This window comes from Anomaloglossus baeobatrachus, chromosome 5, assembly GCF_048569485.1.
Source record: "Anomaloglossus baeobatrachus isolate aAnoBae1 chromosome 5, aAnoBae1.hap1, whole genome shotgun sequence".
Lineage (NCBI taxonomy): Eukaryota > Metazoa > Chordata > Amphibia > Anura > Aromobatidae > Anomaloglossus > Anomaloglossus baeobatrachus.
This window is the reverse complement of record NC_134357.1, coordinates 27,575,894-27,595,980: the sequence shown is the minus strand read 5'-3', so window position 1 is coordinate 27,595,980 and position 20,087 is coordinate 27,575,894. Positions and strand designations below refer to the sequence as shown.

The following is a 20,087-nucleotide window of genomic DNA, read 5'->3' as shown; positions in this document are numbered from 1 at the left end:
TCACTTCTGTTGAATGTAGGAGATGAGACACCTTCGATATACCATCTCTACGCCACACAGAATACAGTTTATTCTCCATACCCTGGGGAAACTCTGGATTACACCACAAAGGAAGATGCTTTGATATTCTAAAGGAAAGGCTATATTTTTTCCGGCCTGCCTTCCAGGTAGATATTGTATCCCTGAAAACTTCTGAGTGCTTAATTGCAGAAGGTAGAGAGGTAAAACGAGAGTGTAAAAATTGCTGTCAAATTAAGAGGGTGAGCATAGTCTGATTCTAGAGTAGAGTCTGAGTATGTATGTCTATTGTGCATCCAATCTATGATATAGCGAGTGAGACATGCCAGGTTATAGTTACTAACACTAGGAAGATTAATACCCCCTCCGCCTTAGAGGCCATGAGTTTAAACAGACTGATTCTGAGACGTTTCCCCCTCCAGAGGAAATGGCTAAAGGCTTTATTAAGTGCATTAATATCGGAGTGTTTGAGTAGCAGCGGAAGGGTCTGTAGTTGGTACATCAGCTTGGCCATACTTATCATTTTGATAAGATGAGCTCTACCCATAAATGACAATGGAAGATCCTGTCAGGATTTTAGTTGGGTAATAATTTTATTCAATAGGGGAGGATAGTTGAGGGAATATAGCAAAGATGGTGTATGTCCTATTTTAATACCCAAGTATGTTATGAACGACGAAGCAACGGCTATCCCTCCTAGAGGGCTATTTTGGAGGGTAGTCTTTCCTTTTTCAGTTAAGGGGAGTAGTTCGCACTTGTCAATATTAATTCTAAATCCCGAATAAGAGCCAAATACATTAAGAATGTCGATAATCACTGGTAAATGTGCTTGTGGGTTAGATAGGAACAGAATGATATCTGCAAAAAAAGCGTTTTGTATTGTTTTTTTATTTATCTTGATGCCCGCAAAAGTGCTTGGGTTTGACAAAATACGCAACAGTGGTTCTATGGCTAGGTTGAAAGAAGGGGTGATAACGGACATCCCTATCTTGTTCCTTTTTCCAATGGGAAGAGTTTTGATAAGAAGCCCGGAGTGTATACACGAGCTTTTGGAGAAGAGTATAAGTTCTGTACATAGTTAAAAAAGGGGACTGATAACGACATTTTAGATAATTCTTTATACAGCCAATCCCATTTAATGTTATCAAAGGCCTTCTCCGCATCAATAGTTACTATAGCCGGGACACCTGTGTTGTTGTTCTTATTTTTGGAAGAATGGATTTTATCCAGAACCAATAACACTAATTCCTAATATTGAGCGTTGCTGATCGGCCTTTTATAAATCCTGCCTGGGAGGGTGAAATAAGACTGGGGAGGACAGATGCCAATCTGTCTGCCATTATCTTAGAAATTATTTTAATGTCAGAATTAATTAGAGAGATTGGCCTGTAAGAGGTGGGGTATATTGGATCTTTCTTTACCCGGTTTCAATAGTAGTTTTATTTAAGCTGTGTTCACTGACAAGAAAAGGGGTTCACCAAGTAGGATTTTGTTAAAGAGTGAATCTAACAAAGGAGAGACTTCAGATACAAGTATTTTGAAAAATTCATTCGTAAAGCCGTCAGGGCCTGGGGCTTTACATGACTTTAGATTTTTTATGGTATTTACAATTTCTTCCCCAGAGATGGGGCTATTTAGGAAGGCATTTTGTTCTTCTGAAAAGCTGGGCATATTAACCTTATCTAAGAGAGTAGTGATCGGAGGGGTAGAGTTTTTAGAGTCTTTCTAGAGGTCGCTGTAAAATGAGCCTAAAGTGTTGATTATCTGAGGGTTTGTTTGGATGTTCCCGTGTACGTTTTTCATTTGGAAGATACCTTGTGGTGCTCTCATCCCTCTGGCCAGATTAGCCATCATCCGACCTGCCTTGTTACCGTATCTAAAGAAATGCACTTCGTTTTTGGATGTATGGAATTTCTCCCGTCTGTCAGCATAAAGATTGAATTCAGACTGTTTCAGCACCCAGGTGTCTTTATTTGTAAGAGAAGGATTCAATAAAAAGTTGGTGTAAGCTTGCTTAAGTTCGGCAGACAGCTCCCCAAATTTCTCCATGGTATTTTTTTTGTGGGCGAAAACATGTGCCATAATCTTTCCCCGCAAAACTACCTTAGCTGTTTCCCAAAGTAGAGAAGGATTAGTTTGGTGTATCTCATTATCTTTTATAAATTCTTGCCACCATGTTTTAAGGGAAAAAACGAAAGACTCATCTTTGCAGAAATAATTAGGGAATCTCCACAGGAAGTCCTGACCTTTGGGGTGTGAATTTGCTAATTCCATTATCAATGGGGAGTGGTCCGATATGACAATGTCATCTATACTCACGCGGATTAGTTTGGATAGCAGAGGTGGGAGGCACTGGTAGTTAGCAGCCAGTAGCTGCTTTGATTACCCTTAGCAATAGAAAATGTAGCAGGAGCCCACGCATTTTTCTTAAATTATTTTTTTAAATAACTAAAAAGAGAATGTGTTTCCCTGTATTTTGATTGCCAGCCAAGATAAAGCCAGGCAGATTTATTTATTTATATTATATTTAAATATATTTAATTATTTTTATACAACTATATATTGTCTAATATATTTTTATATATATATATATATATATATATATATATATATATATAGTACAGACCAAAAGTTTGGACACACCTCATTCAAAGAGTTTTCTTTATTTTCATGACTCTGAAAATTGTAGATTTGCATTGAAGGCATCAAAACTATGCATGGACACATGTGGAATGAAATACTTAACAAAAAAGTATGAAACAACTGAAAACATGTCTTATATTCTAGGTTCTTCAAAGTAGCCACCTTTTGCTTTGATTACTACTTTGCACATTCTTGGCATTTTCTTGATGAGCTTCAAGGGGTAGTCACCGGAAATGGTTTTCACTTCACAGGTGTGCCCTGTCAGGTTTAATAAGTGGGATTTCTTGCCTTATAAATGGGGTTGGGACCATCAGTTGTGTGTGTGCAGAAGTCTGGTGGATACATAGCTGATAGTCCTACTGAATAGACTGTTAGAATTTGTATTATGGCAAGAAAAAAGCAGCTAAGTAAAGAAAAACGAGTGGCCATCATTACTTTAAGAAATGAAGGTCAGTCAGTCCGAAAAATTTGGAAAACTTTGAAAGTGTCACAAAGTGCAGTGGCAATCACTTCACAGGAGAAGTCCATAGGATTCCCAAATGGCACACCTCTGGGATCACATGCCCTAAATTCTGCAGTCAAAGACTGACAGGAGCATTAAAAGGGTAAAATAGCAGTGACCAAAGCCAGCTGTAACAGGCACATGGCGGCTGTATGAAACAATCAGCATCTGCTGGGTATGTTAGAGCTTGGCTCATCAGCCATCTTCATTAGAGATGAGCGATGTTCAAGGTTCACCAATTTCATGTTCGAGTGATTTTGGGGGGTGTTCGAGTCGTTCAACGAACTCGAGCTTTGCTAAAAGTTCGACAGTTCGAGTTACGTTTGAGAACGGTTTGATCACCAAAAACGTGGCTTTTCACAGTAAGGCTATGTGCACACGTTGCTATCTGCATGTGTGACGCCCTGGACTAGCCAGGGGGTCACAGGTAGGCCCTTACACTATATATAAATCCAAAAGCGGAGATAGAAATCCATATCATATATTATATGAGCATGTCCACCAGACTCAGCATATAAACCTATATTAGACCTGCACAGTCACGTAGTACATCACAGAGACATTTACACAAAAGTTCAAACAAGTGTATAAATTTTATTAACATGATATCAAAAAAACATATGTCACATGATTAGAGACGGATATCAAAAAACACAGTAAAAACCGTTACCCCTTAAAAACACAGAAAAAATTCTGGGACAGTGTGGTACAGTATAATATGCTGTGGCAATAACACCAGGACATATAAGTATTATTCCAAAGATATCAAGGATAATCATGCAAACTTTGGCACTCCAGCAAACCTTAGAAAATGCCAATAATTACATTAGATTAACACACCATGTGGATACATATAAGTTGTGCACATGAGGAAACACTTCGGGTTCACAGAAAAAGTCAGAGCATATTTTTATACACTAGAATTATTATGTCAATGCTTTATATCCACCCCAAAAGTCAAGGGTTAATTCATAGAGCCAATAGACCTCCTGACGAAGCGAATGTGAAACGCGCGTAGAGGTGCTGGGCAGTGTGGTCCTACAGGTAGTGGTCTCCAATAGCCTTAAAAACTTCTCAAGTAACTCTTTGGATTTGGCAATGTGAATACTGGCAAGCTACCATTTGGATAATGGCTCTAAATTCATCATAGAGCTGTGTGCTTTGATTTATGGAACACAAGGGTCCTTATAACATATATGCATTTGTATGGCATGGTAATTTATACACCGTTTTATCTCGCCTGTCGGAGCATCTGTTTTGTGTTTCTGTGATTTATTTATGTACCCCCCTCTGGGTTTGCCATAGTACGTTTCACTATTGGCTCTATGAATTAACCCTTGACTTTTGGGGTGGATATAAAGCATTGACATAATAATTCTAGTGTATAAAAATATGCTCTGACTTTTTCTGTGAACCCGAAGTGTTTCCTCATGTGCACAACTTATATGTATCCACATGGTGTGTTAATCTAATGTAATTATTGGCATTTTCTAAGGTTTGCTGGAGTGCCAAAGTTTGCATGATTATCCTTGATATCTTTGGAATAATACTTATATGTCCTGGTGTTATTGCCACAGCATATTATACTGTACCACACTGTCCCAGAATTTTTTCTGTGTTTTTAAGGGGTAACGGTTTTTACTGTGTTTTTTGATATCCGTCTCTAATCATGTGACATATGTTTTTTTGATATCATGTTAATAAAATTTATACACTTGTTTGAACTTTTGTGTAAATGTCTCTGTGATGTACTACGTGACTGTGCAGGTCTAATATAGGCCCTTACACTATACCTGCCCCCCAAAAAGGTACCAACTGTCACCCAAAAACCCTGAGTCACCCCCATCTGTACCAGACGTCCACACCCGTGGGCGGAGTCAGGTGGTTGGCCACGCCCACCGAAGAGGATTGATGGTCAGGGGCGGGGAAAACCAGACAGTGACAGTGAGAGGAGAGTTGAAGTTAGGGAGAGGAAAGGAGAGGAGGTAGAAGTGCTGAGCTGAGGAGGAGAAGTCTGTCAGGGCCTAGGTTGGAGCCTAGGGACCCTGTGGCCAGGAGACAGGCAGTGGTGGCCATCTGCAGGAGGCCGGGAGTAGAATCGGCGGAACCGTCAAGGCACCGGGTCAGGGTAGAGGCCCACCGGTACCGAATCGGGGAGTCAAACCGAAACCGGAGCACCAGGAAAGGGTACTCAGACCCCGTAAAAGGCCCAGAAGCAACTGGACCAAGTCAAATTAACTGATTGCGGTCTGGACTATAGGTCCATTCCCACCCCAAGTCCCGAGAGAAGGCAACAGCCCACCGAGGGGGATAGGAAGCCACCGCCCAGGCACCAAAATCCCACGGGCCAGCGCCTGAGGGCAAAAGGGCTCCTCCAGCAACAACAAGTCGGGGAGCGGACTACCGTTGTTCAGGCATAGTAGTCACACAGCTTACAGAGGTGCAGGAGAAAGACGGACACCATCAATCCGAGTAGGGGGAATAACGCAGCTGGCTGCGGGCACCGACCACCGTCCCGTTTTTGGTTTACCAGTGACTCCAGTGTGTTTCCTCAGAGTGAGTACACCAGTGCCCTCTGGCACTGCACCGCACTACGCCACCCTGCCCTGCACCCCTCCGGCATAATCTCACCCCCAGCGGGCCCCGGGACCCACATCCCCTACCCATGGAGGGGTCAACACCTAGCTGCGCTACAACACCGCACCCGGGAGCCCCCACCATCACCAGCAGCGGTGGTGCCAACCATCACCATAACCCGTGGGTGGCATCACGGACAATCTATATCGCGGCCACGGCCGCACATCCACCCGATGACCAACAACCCCTTCACAGAGCGACGTGGCCCCCGGTCCGGAGGTGCTCGAGCGGCCAAGCCCCCAGGGCGGTACACATGTGTCCTGCGTCCCCAGCACAATCCCTCTCCCTTTCCTACTCACCGTTCACGGGAGCCTCGCTGCACAGCTGTCACAAATCTGCGGCATCTTTTCCTCTTTTGAAAATGGCTGCCGCTTCATTATTCAATCAGGTATTCCGTGCTTTCCCCGCCCACCGGTGCCCATAATTGGTTGCACTCAGACATGCCCCCACGATGAGTGACAGCTATCTCACTGCAACCAATCACAGCCGCTGTCGGGCGGGTCTATATCGTGCAGTAAAATAAATAAATAATAATAAAAAAAAATGCGGTTCCCCCCATATTTGATACCAGCCAGGAAAAAGCCACACGGCTGGAGGCTGGTATTGTCAGGACGGAGAGCACCACGTTATCTGGAGCCCATTACCCTAACAATATCAACCAGCAGCCACCCGGAATTGCCACATCCATTAGATGCGGCAGTCCCGGGACTCCACCCAGCTAATCCCGAATTGCCCTGGTGCAGTAGCAATTGGGGTAATAAGGAGTTAATCATGACAGGCGTCTCCCCGAGATACCTTCCATAATTAAACTGTAAGTGAAAGTAAAGAAACACACACAGCGAAAAATCCTTTATTTGGAATAAAAGACAAAAAAACACCCTCTTTCACCATTTTATTAAAATCCCCAAACAACAATCCAGGTCCACATGACACTGTCAGCTCTGCTACATGCAGATGCAGCACCGTAGAACACGATCGCGCTGTGTCCTCTCCACGTAGCACCTGAAGTGAATCGCACTGTCAGCAGAGACTTCAGTCTGCAATGCAGACTTCAAGATTACCAAATCTGACCATGTTTATCATTAGAGGCAGTGACTCAATGGATAGAGCGCTCGCCTAAGAAGCATTGGTTCATGAGTTCAGCTGTCACGGTAAAATTTAATTTATTTTTAAATTATAATTATTATTTATTTATAATTATAATTTAATTTAATTATGCACTGAGGGGAGGATGATGGGGGTTGTAGTGCCTGCGTGTGTGCGGTGATGATTGCGGTATGGCTGGTGTTTGCCCGCCCCTCCATCCATCCTTGCAGCTGAACAATCTGCTTCTAGATTATCTACTGCAGTATAGAGCCAAAGATTACCAAATCTGCCTAAGTTTATCATTAGAGCCAGTGGCTCAATGTATAGAGTGCTTGCCTTAGAAGCATTGGTTCACAAGTTCTAGTCCCGGTAAAGAATTGAATTTATTTTTAATTTTAAATCATAATTATTTATTTATAATTATAATTTAATTTAATTATGCACTGTGAGCCATGGGACACACCTCTAAAATCGGAGCAGTTCACGGAATGAGGCTGAATTGCTATCTCCTCTCTTCTCTCTCTTCTCTCTCTCTCTCTTTCCCTCTCTCTCTTTTTCTCTCTCTCTTTTTCTCTCTTTTTCTCTCTCTCGCCCTCTCTCTCTCCTCTCTCTCTCTGATTTTCTCTCTTTTTCTCAGTCTCTCTTTTTCCCTCTCTCTCTCTCCTCTCTCCTTTCTCTCTTCTCTCTCTCCTCTCTCTCTCTCTCTCCCTCTCTCGTCTCTCTCCTCTCTCTCGTCTCTCTCTCTCTATTCTCTCTCTGTCTTCTCTCTCTTTTCTCTCTCTCGCTCCTCTTGCTCTACTCTCTCCTCTCTCTCTTCTCTCTCCTCTCTCTCTTCTCTCTCTCTCTTCTCTCTGTCCTCTCTCTCTCTTTTCTCTCTCTTCTCTCTCTCTTCTCTTTTCTCTCTCTTTTCTCTCTCTTTTTCTCTCTCTTTTCTCTATTTTCTCTCTCTCTTCTTTCTCTCTCTCTCTCAGACCTGGCAATGACCAGCTGATGCGGTCACCTGATGGCATCAGCTGACACTATAAGTCGAGCGGTGAGGCCAGCTTTTTACCGCCCGGCCGGCTAAACTATCAGCTGATGCTGTCGGACAGGAGTCTGCACAGAAGTGTGTAGTTTGTTTTGGGTTTTTTTTGCACTGATGCATCAGCTGATTGTATTAAAGCCGTTTATACAATCAGCTGCTGTGTCGTGTGATTCAGGCCATTGAACCTGACACATCATCTGATTGCTTTGCCTTCCAGCAAACCGATCAGATTATATTGTATCTGGATTGGACGGCGCGGGACCCTTGACCTAGGATTACTGCGGAGGGGGTTCTTTATTTCAATAAAGATGGAGTCACTAATTGTGTTGTGTTTTATTTCTAATAAAAATATTTTTCTGTGTGTTGTGTTTTTTTTTATCTGTAGTAGAAATTCATGGTGGCCATGTCTAATATTGGCGTGACACCATGAATTTCAGGCTTAGGGCCAGTTGATAATATACAGCTAGCCCTAACCTCATTATTACCCAGCGAGCCATCCGTCACCAGGGCAACTGGTAGAGTTGAATACAGCGCCAGAAGATGCCACTTCTATGAAAGCACCATTTTCTGGGGCGGCTGCGGACTGCAATTTGCAGCAGGGGTGCCCAGAAAGCTTGGGCACCCTGAGCTGCGGATTCCAATCCCCAGCTGCCTAGTTGTACCTGGCAGGACACAATAATTGGGCGAAGCCCACGTCCATTTTTTGTTTCTAAATTATTTCATGAAATTAATGATATAATAAAAAAAAGGGCTTCCCTATTTTTTGGTTCCCAGCCAGGTACAAATAGGCAGCTGGGGATTGGGGGCAGCCCGTAGCTGAAGAAGAAGAAGCGCCATCTTCTGGTGCTGTATCCAACTCTTCCAGCAGCCCTGATGCCGAGTGGCTTGCTGGATAATAATGAGTTAATACTAGCTTTGTTTTACTAGCTAGTATTAAGTCAGAGATTCTTAATGTCAGGCAAGTTTGACCCGGCCATTAAGAATCTTCAATAAAGGGTTAAAAAAAGACACCACACAGAGAAAGAATTCTTTAATAGAAATAAATACACAGACACGCTTAGAGACTCCATGTTTATTACTCCCTCTTATCCCTCCACGATCCATGGTCTTCTGTCTTCTTTCTCCTTCAACCCATGCAGCTCTGCTAGATCAGGCAGCGCTGCATGGGAGGAAGACGCTGCTGCTCCCCATGCAGTCTACTCACTCAGTGAGTGAACAGAGGCTGCAGGCTGTAAGCGGTGATGTCACCGCTGACAGGCGGGTTGCTATAGCTGTGGCAGCCGGTGAATAACGGAACGGGGAAGCAAAACGGGGAAGCCGACCATGTGCCAGAGCATTTTGCCGGTACACAGAGATGCTGTAACGATCACCACGTACCAAAGAGATGCACTGACAGGACCTAGCATGACGTCTAGCCATGTGACCAGTCTGTAGCTAATGAGATAATAGACACGTGACTGGTCACATGCTTTTTTGACGTCACGGAAGGTCCTATCATCAGTGCTGGTTACCGGGAGGATGCAACGATTATCGGAAGGAAAAACAGCGGGAGACAGAGTGCAGGACGCGTCGCGGGGACCTGTAAGTGTAATGGTAATGTTTATTAACTATGTGTGTACATTTATAATGTGTTTTTATGTGTTTGTGTTTGCCTGCCATTGGTTTCAATGGGGTTCGAGAGGTTCGTCGAACGTTCACCGAACCAGCCCTCCGTTCGACGAACCGAACCGAACTCGAGCCTTCAGAGGCTCGCTCATCTCTAATCTTCATACATCTAGATCTATAGTGTGATGTTCATGTAAGTCACACTTTAAGAAGGGATTAATCTGCTGGGTGCAGTATAAGCTCTTCTTGGGTGGAGACTAACTGCTGATTTCTTCTTTTTCCAAAACACATAGACATGAGGGATTCCTGCTCCTTTGTGCCTATGATGCACAAGCTCAAAATTAGCAGCAGTAGCATGGAGGACATTACATAGCAGTAACGAGCAGTGTAACTGTGAGTCCAGCACCACAGATTTCATAAGGATTGTGTTTTTTTTCTCATTCCTACAGATAAGCAGAAGATCTGGACGCCTTTCTGGAAAGTTCTGATTGTTACTATTGTCTTAGGAGTCATGATCATTCTCGTCCGCATGACTGAAGCACTTGGTATGTATGACAACTCTTATAGACTGGTCATTGTCACAGATATTATCACTATGTACGGTACACCTAGTACTACTCACGATTCTTGGCACAGCAGCTTTGGGGGGGTTGTGTGTGCACACTACATCTGATCACACTGATTTTAACCCAAATATGAGCCGATCAAACACTGCATGCAGCTCACACAGGGCTGAGCATCACTCATACCCAAGTACAGCGCTGATCACTTGAGTGGATCATACTCATCATTCGCTCAAATCTTGAACCCGAACTTTGTTTTTTTTTGGAAGTCGGTATCCGAACCTGAAACTCCAACCTCAGGCTCGCTCATCTCTACTTACAAATACTGGTCTAAAATGGATTGATTGGATTCCTCCAAAAGTTACATGTGCTGTGGTTCGTTGAGCTGACATAAAAAAAAAAAAAAATTCTACTGTATCTAAAGAGATACTTCCCTCTCCCCATCCTCTCTTCCCACCATACTCTGTCCACAGATAGTTCCCTCACCCACCCTCTCCCCACCATACTGTTAACATAGATATCCCCCTTCAACCCATACTGTTCCTCTTCTGTGTCTTCAGCTCCACAGGACCACTTTTCAGCATTCTCTGCCACCTCCGCGCTGCGGCCCTGACCTCCAGGTCAACAATGTGATCAGCTGACCTGATCACACTACAGCCGTAGCTCTGACCCGGACGTCAGCGCCAGTGATCACCGCTTCAACTGTCCTCGCGTCTGACAGATACAAGGACAATTGAGTAGTGGGAGCCGCACGCTGTACTTTCTATGAGTGCGGCTGTCAGTGTGCCAGCTGCGCCCAGAGAATAGCCGGCTCCCACTATGGGGCTGCAAACGTAGCCCCCGGGCAAACTTTCACACCACCGTATCAGGCAGCGGGACAGAATCCACCTGATAGTTGCGCCCAAGGCAGATGCCCCGCCAGCACCCCCTAGATACGCCTCTGGGTCTGCGTATGTCCGGGATTCTGGTTCGTATAAAAACTAGCACAAATGTACCAGAATCACTGATGTGTGAAACAGGCCTAAATGAGGAGGCTAGATAGATATGGGAGGCTCCGGTCCTAAGGCTGTCACTAGTCTCAGCAGAGAGACGACCATGATAAACAGTCTCACTTTTTATGCTCAGGTTTATTTTATTTCTTTCAGTTTATCACCACATGAAGAAAGAAAAAAGCATAAGAAATGATAACTATCAGGAGAACAAGACTGACAATTCTGGTCGGTAAAAGTTTTTGTGTTTGAGCTCTCATAAATATTATTATTAGTAATGAAACGTTACTTTGTTTTATTGAGTCTTTGTAACAACAACTGAGGAACAGTCATTTTCACTTTTTCATGTTCAGGCTCCCTTTGTTTCTTCCAGTTAATCACCATACGGACCTAGAGAAATATAGGAAAGAATTATCTAAGGAGCTTTGTATGGAGAAGACTGACAATTCTTCAGGTGAGTAAAAAAAACATCTCTGTGATAGCTCATAAAATACTTATATTAAGCATTGAGCTGATAACTTACTTTATTGATAAGGTAAGAAAGTATAAGAACTGTTATAAAAGATATCACAGTTGTAGAAATTTATTCTTATATATTATATAGAGTCATTACACACAGAGGGATCTATTCCTATATATTATATATAGTCATTACACACAGAGGGATCTATTCCTATATATTATATAGAGTCATTACACACGGAGGGATCTATTCCTATATATTATATAGAGTCATTACACACGGAGGGATCTATTCCTATATATTATATAGAGTCATTATGTCGCGGGCGGAGGAGGGGACGCCGCGCTCTCCCACTGCTGCTCGGGTCCGGCTGCCGCGGCTGCTGCGGCCTGCCGCTGCTCGGTGGCTCGAGCGATGGGCCGGATCCCGGGGACTCGAGCGGCGCTCCTCGCCCGTGAGTGAAAGGGGGTTTTTGGGTGTGGGGATTGTTTATTGTCCGTGACGCCACCCACGGTTGTGGTGATTTGTTGACACCACCGCTGCTCTGTATGGGGATCCCGGGAGGGATGGTATGGAGCAGCCAGTTGCTGTGTTGCCCCTCCGTGGGTAGGGGTTGGTGATCCCGGGGCTCAGTGAGGAGGTGGGTGATGCAGGGCTTGGTGGGCGCAGGGACGCGGGGGCAGCGCTGTGCCTTGCGGCACTGTGGTACTCACTCAGCCTGAGACGATGACACAGTTCTCGGTAAAACACACGGCTGGAAAGACGGTTCCCACGGACGGCTGCACTTGCTTTCCCCAGTAGGTGACGGTGACGGTCCCTCTGTCCTGCACCTAAGTTGATAATGGTTGCGATGGGTTCCCACCGGTAACCCGCTCCCCGGCTTGGATATGGGCCGGAGGAGCCCTACTTTGCCCGCAGACGCTGGCCCTGAGAAACTGGTGCCCTGGCGGTGGCGGTGTCTCTCTGTAACGGTCGGACTGTTGCCTTCAATCGGGACTTGGTTGTTGGGAGACAGACGTCCCCTTCACTGACGGATTTGGCAAATTATGGCGACTCCTAGCCTTGCCGGGATCCGAAAGGCCCCTGCCCTGGTGCTGACTGTTCTTCGTAAACTGCTCCAGACCGCCGGGCCACTACCCGTCCGCGGTCCTTCTAGCAACCTCCGAGCAGTCCCCCTGCAGACTATCACCGCCGTCTGCTGACCTTGCTGTCACTGTCCGGGGCACACAGCCGGACCAACTTCAGGCTTTACTACTCTCACTTTTACTCCTTTTCTGTTACTTCAGCTTTCCTCTTTAGCTCCACTACTACTTCCTTCTGCTTCACTCCCCTAAACTCCACTCTGTTCTCCTTCTTGTCCAAACTCTAACTCCTCCTCAGACTCTAGTCTGGCTTCAACTGCCTCTTTCTCCCACCTCCAGGGCTGTGAACTCCTCGGTGGGCGGAGCCAACCGCCTGGCCCACCCCCTGGTGTGAACATCAGCCCCTGGAGGACGGCAACAAGGATTTTGGTAGCTTTGGTGTTACCAACTGGGGTGTAGGGTGTGGTGGTGTGATGACCTGTGACCCCTGGCTTGCCCAGGGCATCACATTCCCCCTTAGCAAAATGCAGACCATCCGCGGGCTGCCCGTTCAACACCGGTTTTATTTTCTGAAAAAGGTAAAAAGAATAACACACATACAACTTATGACAACATCCCACAGCGGGAGGCACATTTCTTAAACGTTGCTAACGGTTTACGGTTACGGTCTCCGCTCTCTCCCACCCAAGCAACCTGGCCCTGATGCTGCCCCTAAAACCCAGGCAGCACCCCTTGACCCAAGTCCAGCACAAGTTACCCGAGCGGGATCTGTCCTTCCCCTCCAGAGGGTAGCCACCGGTTCCTGTGGTGGCTGGGCCCCAGCCTGCTCTGCTGAGGGCCCTCCCTCCAACCTGCCTCTCCGGAGGTGGCAACTGCGGAAACGGTAACGGTAAAACAACATATTTACAAGCCACTAAAGTTTGTGGTTGCCCTGCAAGTTCACGGGCTTGTCCATGGAAAGTCCTCCATGCCAAACTTTTTAACGGTCCCCACGGGGACAACGGTGCCGGCAACGGCCGGTTTTCTCAATCACGATAAATCAGGTAAAGCTCCGGTAATCATTTTTGCTTATCATTTTCCAACTTTAAACACTGCAAACAAACACACAGGTGGTCCCAACGGACACTGGACAACGGTGCTCCGCTGCCCTACTCCAAGCCGTCGGCTTCATCTGAGGGAGGGGGTGCAGAACTCACTCGGCTCTCTTGGCTGCCCCTCAGTTTGGCATCTAGGGCGAACCACCCCCTCTCTCCACAGTGCCGGGTATACTGTACAATGTCACCCGGCATCAGATTACGGCCGGGGTGCTCCTCGGGCAGGTGGGCATTCACATCCCGCCAGGCTACAAATACTTCGGCCTCCAGGCCCGGTTCATATATAAACCCATAGCCCCGGCGGACATCAAACCGCCTCACCTGTCCTTCATACAGCGGTCCCCGGACACGGAATGTCGCCTGGCGGAGGTTCTCCTTCTCCCGGATTGCACGGGCCACCAATTCCGCTTTCTTCTTTTCTCTTTCACCGATCTCCAGGCCCAGCGGTACCAGCTCCCTGTCCCAATACGGTGCTGCTGCGACCTCCGGCGCACGGGTCGGGCCCCGCGGGACATTCTGGACGTTGCCCACTGTCAGAGATCTGGGCGGCAAGTCCCGCGGCGTCTTGGCCTTAGGCGCCGCCTTGCAGCGACAACCCGGCGCTACCTCAGCCGAGGTGTGGGGGATGGGCACAGGGGCTTTCCGCAGCTGGGCCTCCGGCTCGGAACGGTTCATCAGCTGCGGCTCGGGAACTTTCTCTGGAGACGCCTCCGGTGCGGTTTTCGGAGCCTTCCAGGGCAACACCTCCGGTCGACTACGGGCTCCGGCTACAGGTCGGCCCGCCTGGGCGGGGATGCTGGGTATTGCTACCGGTTGCAGTGGTAGCAGGCCTAGTGGCGGGGTCACGGCTTCCGAGACGGGTGGCGAGGGAGGCAGTGGGGGGAGAGGGCTTGGACCGGGTCCCACAGCCGCGATGACCAGCCCTTCAAGGGCATCGGGACGTGGGTCACTCACCCTCCCTTCCTCCGCTTCCTCCTCGCGTCTCCGCACGGCTGCTATAACGTCCGCCATGTCGGTCTCCCACTCCTCCATAAGGAGCTGCATCTTAACCTGCAGCCGTTGGTAGAGCTGCGCGGTCCGGATCTCCACCCACGGAGCGGTTCCAGGCGCGGGGGCTACGGTGTTGCGGAACGGCATCCACATGCTGCTGGCGGCTTATCCCAGGAACAAGATGTCTGCAGAGTCCTGGCGTCACTGCTTTTATAGCTGCGCTCACATGCAGCCAGCCGCCATCGCGTCCCCATTAGCTTCTTTCCGGCCCTCCTCTATTGGGCGGGGTTTTGGCCTTCGCGCCTCTTCTACTCGAGAAGACACTCGAGCGGGAACTTTTCGCGCCAAAGATGGCGACTTCCGAAATTTTTCAGCCGGATACCTCCGGCGGTCACAAGGCGCACCTCTACCCAACGGCAGAGCGGTAAGATCCTGTTCGTGACGCCAAGTTGTCGCGGGCGGAGGAGGGGATGCCGCGCTCTCCCACTGCTGCTCGGGTCCGGCTGCCGCGGCTGCTGCGGCCTGCCGCTGCTCGGTGGCTCGAGCGATGGGCCGGATCCCGGGGACTCGAGCGGCGCTCCTCGCCTGTGAGTGAAAGGGGGTTTTTGGGTGTGGGGACTGTTTATTGTCCGTGACGCCACCCACAGTTGTGGTGATTTGTTGACACCACCGCTGCTCTGTATGGGGATCCCGGGAGGGATGGTATGGAGCAGCCAGTTGTTGTGTTGCCCCTCCGTTGGTAGGGGTTGGTGATCCCGGGGCCCAGTGAGGAGGTGGGTGATGCAGGGCTTGGTGGGCGCAGGGACGCGGGGGCAGCGCTGTGCCTTGCGGCACTGTGGTACTCACTCAGCCTGAGACGATGACACAGTTCTCGGTAAAACACACGGCTGGAAAGACGGTTCCCACGGACGGCTGCACTTGCTTTCCCCAGTAGGTGACGGTGACGGTCCCTCTGTCCTGCACCTAAGTTGATAATGGTTGCGATGGGTTCCCACCGGTAACCCGCTCCCCGGCTTGGATATGGGCCGGAGGAGCCCTACTTTGCCCGCAGACGCTGGCCCTGAGAAACTGGTGCCCTGGCGGTGGCGGTGTCTCTCTGTAACGGTCGGACTGTTGCCTTCAATCGGGACTTGGTTGTTGGGAGACAGACGTCCCCTTCACTGACGGATTTGGCAAATTATGGCGACTCCTAGCCTTGTCGGGATCCGAAAGGCCCCTGCCCTGGTGCTGACTGTTCTTCGTAAACTGCTCCAGACCGCCGGGCCACTACCCATCCGCGGTCCTTCCAGCAACCTCCGAGCAGTCCCCCTGCAGACTATCACCGCCGTCTGCTGACCTTGCTGTCACTGTCCGGGGCACACAGCCGGACCAACTTCAGGCTTTACTACTCTCACTTTTACTCCTTTTCTGTTACTTCAGCTTTCCTCTTTAGCTCCACTACTACTTCCTTCTGCTTCACTCCCCTAAACTCCACTCTGTTCTCTTTCTTGTCCAAACTCTAACTCCTCCTCAGACTCTAGTCTGGCTTCAACTGCCTGGTTCTTCCGCCTCCAGGGCTGTGAACTCCTCGGTGGGCGGAGCCAACCGCCTGGCCCACCCCCTGGTGTGAACATCAGCCCCTGGAGGAAGGCAAAAAGGATTTTGGTAGCTTTGGTGTTCCTAACTGGGGTGTAGGGTGTGGTGGTGTGATGACCTGTGACCCCTGGCTTGCCCAGGGCGTCACAATTACACACAGAGGGATCTATTCCTATATATTATATAGAGTCATTACACACAGAGGGATCTATTCATATATACTATATATAGTCATTACACACAGAGGGATCTATTCCTATATATTATATAGAGTCATTACACACGGAGGGATCTATTCCTATATATTTTATAGAGTCATTACACACAGAGGGATCTATTCCTATATATTATATAGAGTCATTACACACGGAGGGATCTATTCCTATATATTATATAGAGTCATTACACACAGAGGGCTCTATTCCTATATATTATATAGAGTCATTACACACGGAGGGATCTATTCCTATATATTATATAGAGTCATTACACACAGAGGGATCTATTCCTATATATTATATAAAGTCATTACACACTGAGTGATCTATTTCTATATATTATATAGAGTCATTACACACAGAGGGACCTATTCCTATACAGTGCCTACAAGTAGTATTCAACCCCCTGCAGATTTAGCAGGTTTACACATTCGGAATTAACTTGGCATTTTGACATTTGGACTGTAGATCAGCCTGGAAGTGTGAAATGCACTGCAGCAAAAAAGAATGTTATTTCTTTTTTTAGTTTTTTTTTAAATTGTGAAAAGTTTATTCAGAGGGTCATTTATTATTCAACCCCTCAAACCACAAGAATTCTGTTTGGTTCCCCTAAAATATTAAGAAGTATTTCAGGCACAAAGAATAATGAGCTTCACATGTTTGGATTAATTATCTCTTTTTCCAGCCTTTTCTGACTAATTAAGACCCTCCCCAAACTTGTGAACAGCACTCATACTTGGTCAACATGGGAAAGACAAAGGAGCATTCCAAGGCCATCAGAGACAAGATCGTGGAGGGTCACAAGGGAGGCAAGGGGTACAAAACCCTTTCCAAGGAGTTGGGCCTACCTGTCTCCACTGTTGGGAGCATCATCTGGAAGTGGAAGGCTTATGGAACTACTGTTAGCCTTCCACGGCCTGGACAGCCTTTGAAAGTTTCCACCCGTGCCGAGGCCATGCTTGTCCGAAGAGTCAAGGCTAACCCAAGGACAACAAGGAAGGAGCTCCAGGAAGATCTCATGGCAGTGGGGACATTGGTTTCAGTCAATACCATAAGTAACGTACTCCACCGCAATGGTCTCCGTTCCAGACGAGCCCGTAAGGTACCTTTACTTTCAAAGCGTCATGTCAAGGCTCATCTACAGTTTGCTCATGATCACTTGGAGGCCTCTGAGACAGACTGGTTCAAGGTTCTCTGGTCTGATGAGACCAAGATCGAGATCTTTGGTGCCAACCACACACCACCACTTGTGACGTTTGGAGACTGGATGGCACTGCATACCACCCCAAGAATACCATCCCTACAGTCAAGCATGGTGGTGGCAGCATCATGCTGTGGGGCTGTTTCTCAGCCAAGGGGCCTGGCCATCTGGTCCGCATCCATGGGAAGATGGATAGCACGGCCTACCTGGAGATTTTGGCCAAGAACCTCCGCTCCTCCATCAAGGATCTTAAGATGGGTCGTCATTTCATCTTCCAACAAGACAACGACCCAAAGCACACAGCCAAGAAAACCAAGGCCTGGTTCAAGAGGGAAAAAATCAAGGTGTTGCAGTGGTCTAGTCAGTCTCCTAACCTTAACCCAATTGAAAACTTGTGGAAGGAGCTCAAGATTAAAGTCCACATGAGACACCCAAAGAACCTAGATAACTTGGAGAAGATCTGCATGGAGGAGTGGGCCAAGATAACTCCAGAGACCTGTGCCGGCCTGATCAGGTCTTATAAAAGACGATTATTAGCTGTAATTGCAAACAAGGGTTATTCCACAAAATATTAAACCTAGGGGTTGAATAATAATTGACCCACACTTTTATGTTGAAAATGTATTAAAATTTAACTGAGCAACATAACTTGTTGGTTTGTAAGATTTATGCATCTGTTAATAAATCCTGCTCTTGTTTGAAGTTTGCAGGCTCTAACTTATTTGCATCTTATCAAACCTGCTAAATCTGCAGGGGGTTGAATACTATTTGTAGGCACTGTATATTATATAGAGTCACTACACACAGACGGATCTATTCCTATAAATTATATAGAGTCATTACACACAGAGGGATCTATTTCTATTTTAATGACCTGCACCCCGAATGTATTGGGGACGCACGTCTGGCAGCGGGATCGAGGCACACAGGAGCACTTTGTCACTTAACAGTCCATGGAGTTTATTCAAACATGTCATAAACCGCTGTTACAGTTCATTTCAAAACAATTACAGGAACATGTCACTATCCCCAGTCTGTTCCAACAGTGAGTATATCTGCAAGGCTTGATACACACAGCGCAGGCATCCCAGCCTTTACTCACTGATCCCTCAGCTGTATCCCAGTGAAGACAAATATGGCTGTTTTCACTTGCTGACACTCAGCTCACAACCCCATTCTCCTGGGGATACCTGTTTAGGAGTCGCAGCACACTCCCCACATGGTCTCACCATGTGCTCCAGCAGGGCCGTGTTGTTCCAGGACCCTGGTAGACCACCATTTGATCACAACCAGACACATGATATCCTCCCAGACACACCCCGGGGTGGGAGGTATATGGATGGTCAGCAGGGGCTGGCTGGCACATTTTAGCCAGGGTGGCAATCATAAGGCAGTGGCTCTCAAGTTGCGGCGGCCCATCTTTGGCCTGTTTATCTCTGGCCGCTGCATTAAAGCAGCAGAGGTAACAGATTTTATGAACAGACTGGTACATATATATGGGAACAGAACCGCCCTTACTGCAACAGGGCCAAGATGCCTACATAGATACAGGAGCTTACTACAGAGATAAAGGAGCAGGACCGAGCTCACTACCGAGATACAAGATCAGAACTGAGCTTACTACAGAGAGAAGAGAGCAAAACAGTGCTTACCATAGAGATACGAGATCAGAATCGCGCTTACTACAGAAATATGGGAGCAGAACCGAGCTTACTTCAGAGATACGCGATCAGAATCAAGCTTACTACAAAGATATGGGAACAGAGACGAGCTTACTACATAGAGAAGAGTGCAGAACCGAGTTTACTACAGAGATTTGGGAGCAGAACTGAGCTTATTACAGAGATCTGGGAGCAGAACCAAGCTTACTATAGAGATACAGAAACAGAACCGAGCTTACTACAGTGATATGGGAGCAGAATCGAGCTTACTACAGAGATATGGGAGCAGAACTGAGCTTACTACAGAGATATGGGAGCAGAACCGAGCTTACTACAGAGATATGAGATCAGAATCGAGCTTACTACAGAGATATGGGAGCAGAACTGAGCTTACTACAGAGATATGATATCAGAATCGAGCTTACTACAGAGATAAGGGAGCAGAACCAAGCTTACTACAGAGATACGGAAACAGATCCGAGCTTACTACACAGATACGGAAACAGGACCGCGCTTATTACAGTGATATGGAGCAGAACCTAGCTTACTACAGAGATACGGAACAGAACCGAGCTTACTACAGAGATATGGAAACAGGACCAAGCTCACTACAGAGATATGGGAGCAGAACCTAGCTAACTACAGACATATGAGATCAGAATCGAGCTTACTACAGAGATAAGCAAACAGAACCGAGCTTACGGTTTCCATACAGTAACAAAATCGTACTTACCAA

General features: G+C 47.1%; 1 protein-coding gene across 1 annotated transcript in view; it reads left to right on the top strand.

The window, feature by feature from the left end:
- Positions 1-821: 821 nt before the first annotated feature.
- LOC142312590 (C-type lectin domain family 7 member A-like) overlaps positions 822-20,087 on the top strand; it is a 33,792-nt gene continuing 14,526 nt past the window's right edge. Inside the window, exons 1-3 of the mRNA XM_075351582.1 lie at positions 822-837; positions 9,965-10,083; positions 11,434-11,521. Of these exons, the coding sequence (XP_075207697.1) occupies positions 822-837; positions 9,965-10,083; positions 11,434-11,521 (223 nt within the window). The remainder of the gene's footprint in view (positions 838-9,964; positions 10,084-11,433; positions 11,522-20,087) is intronic.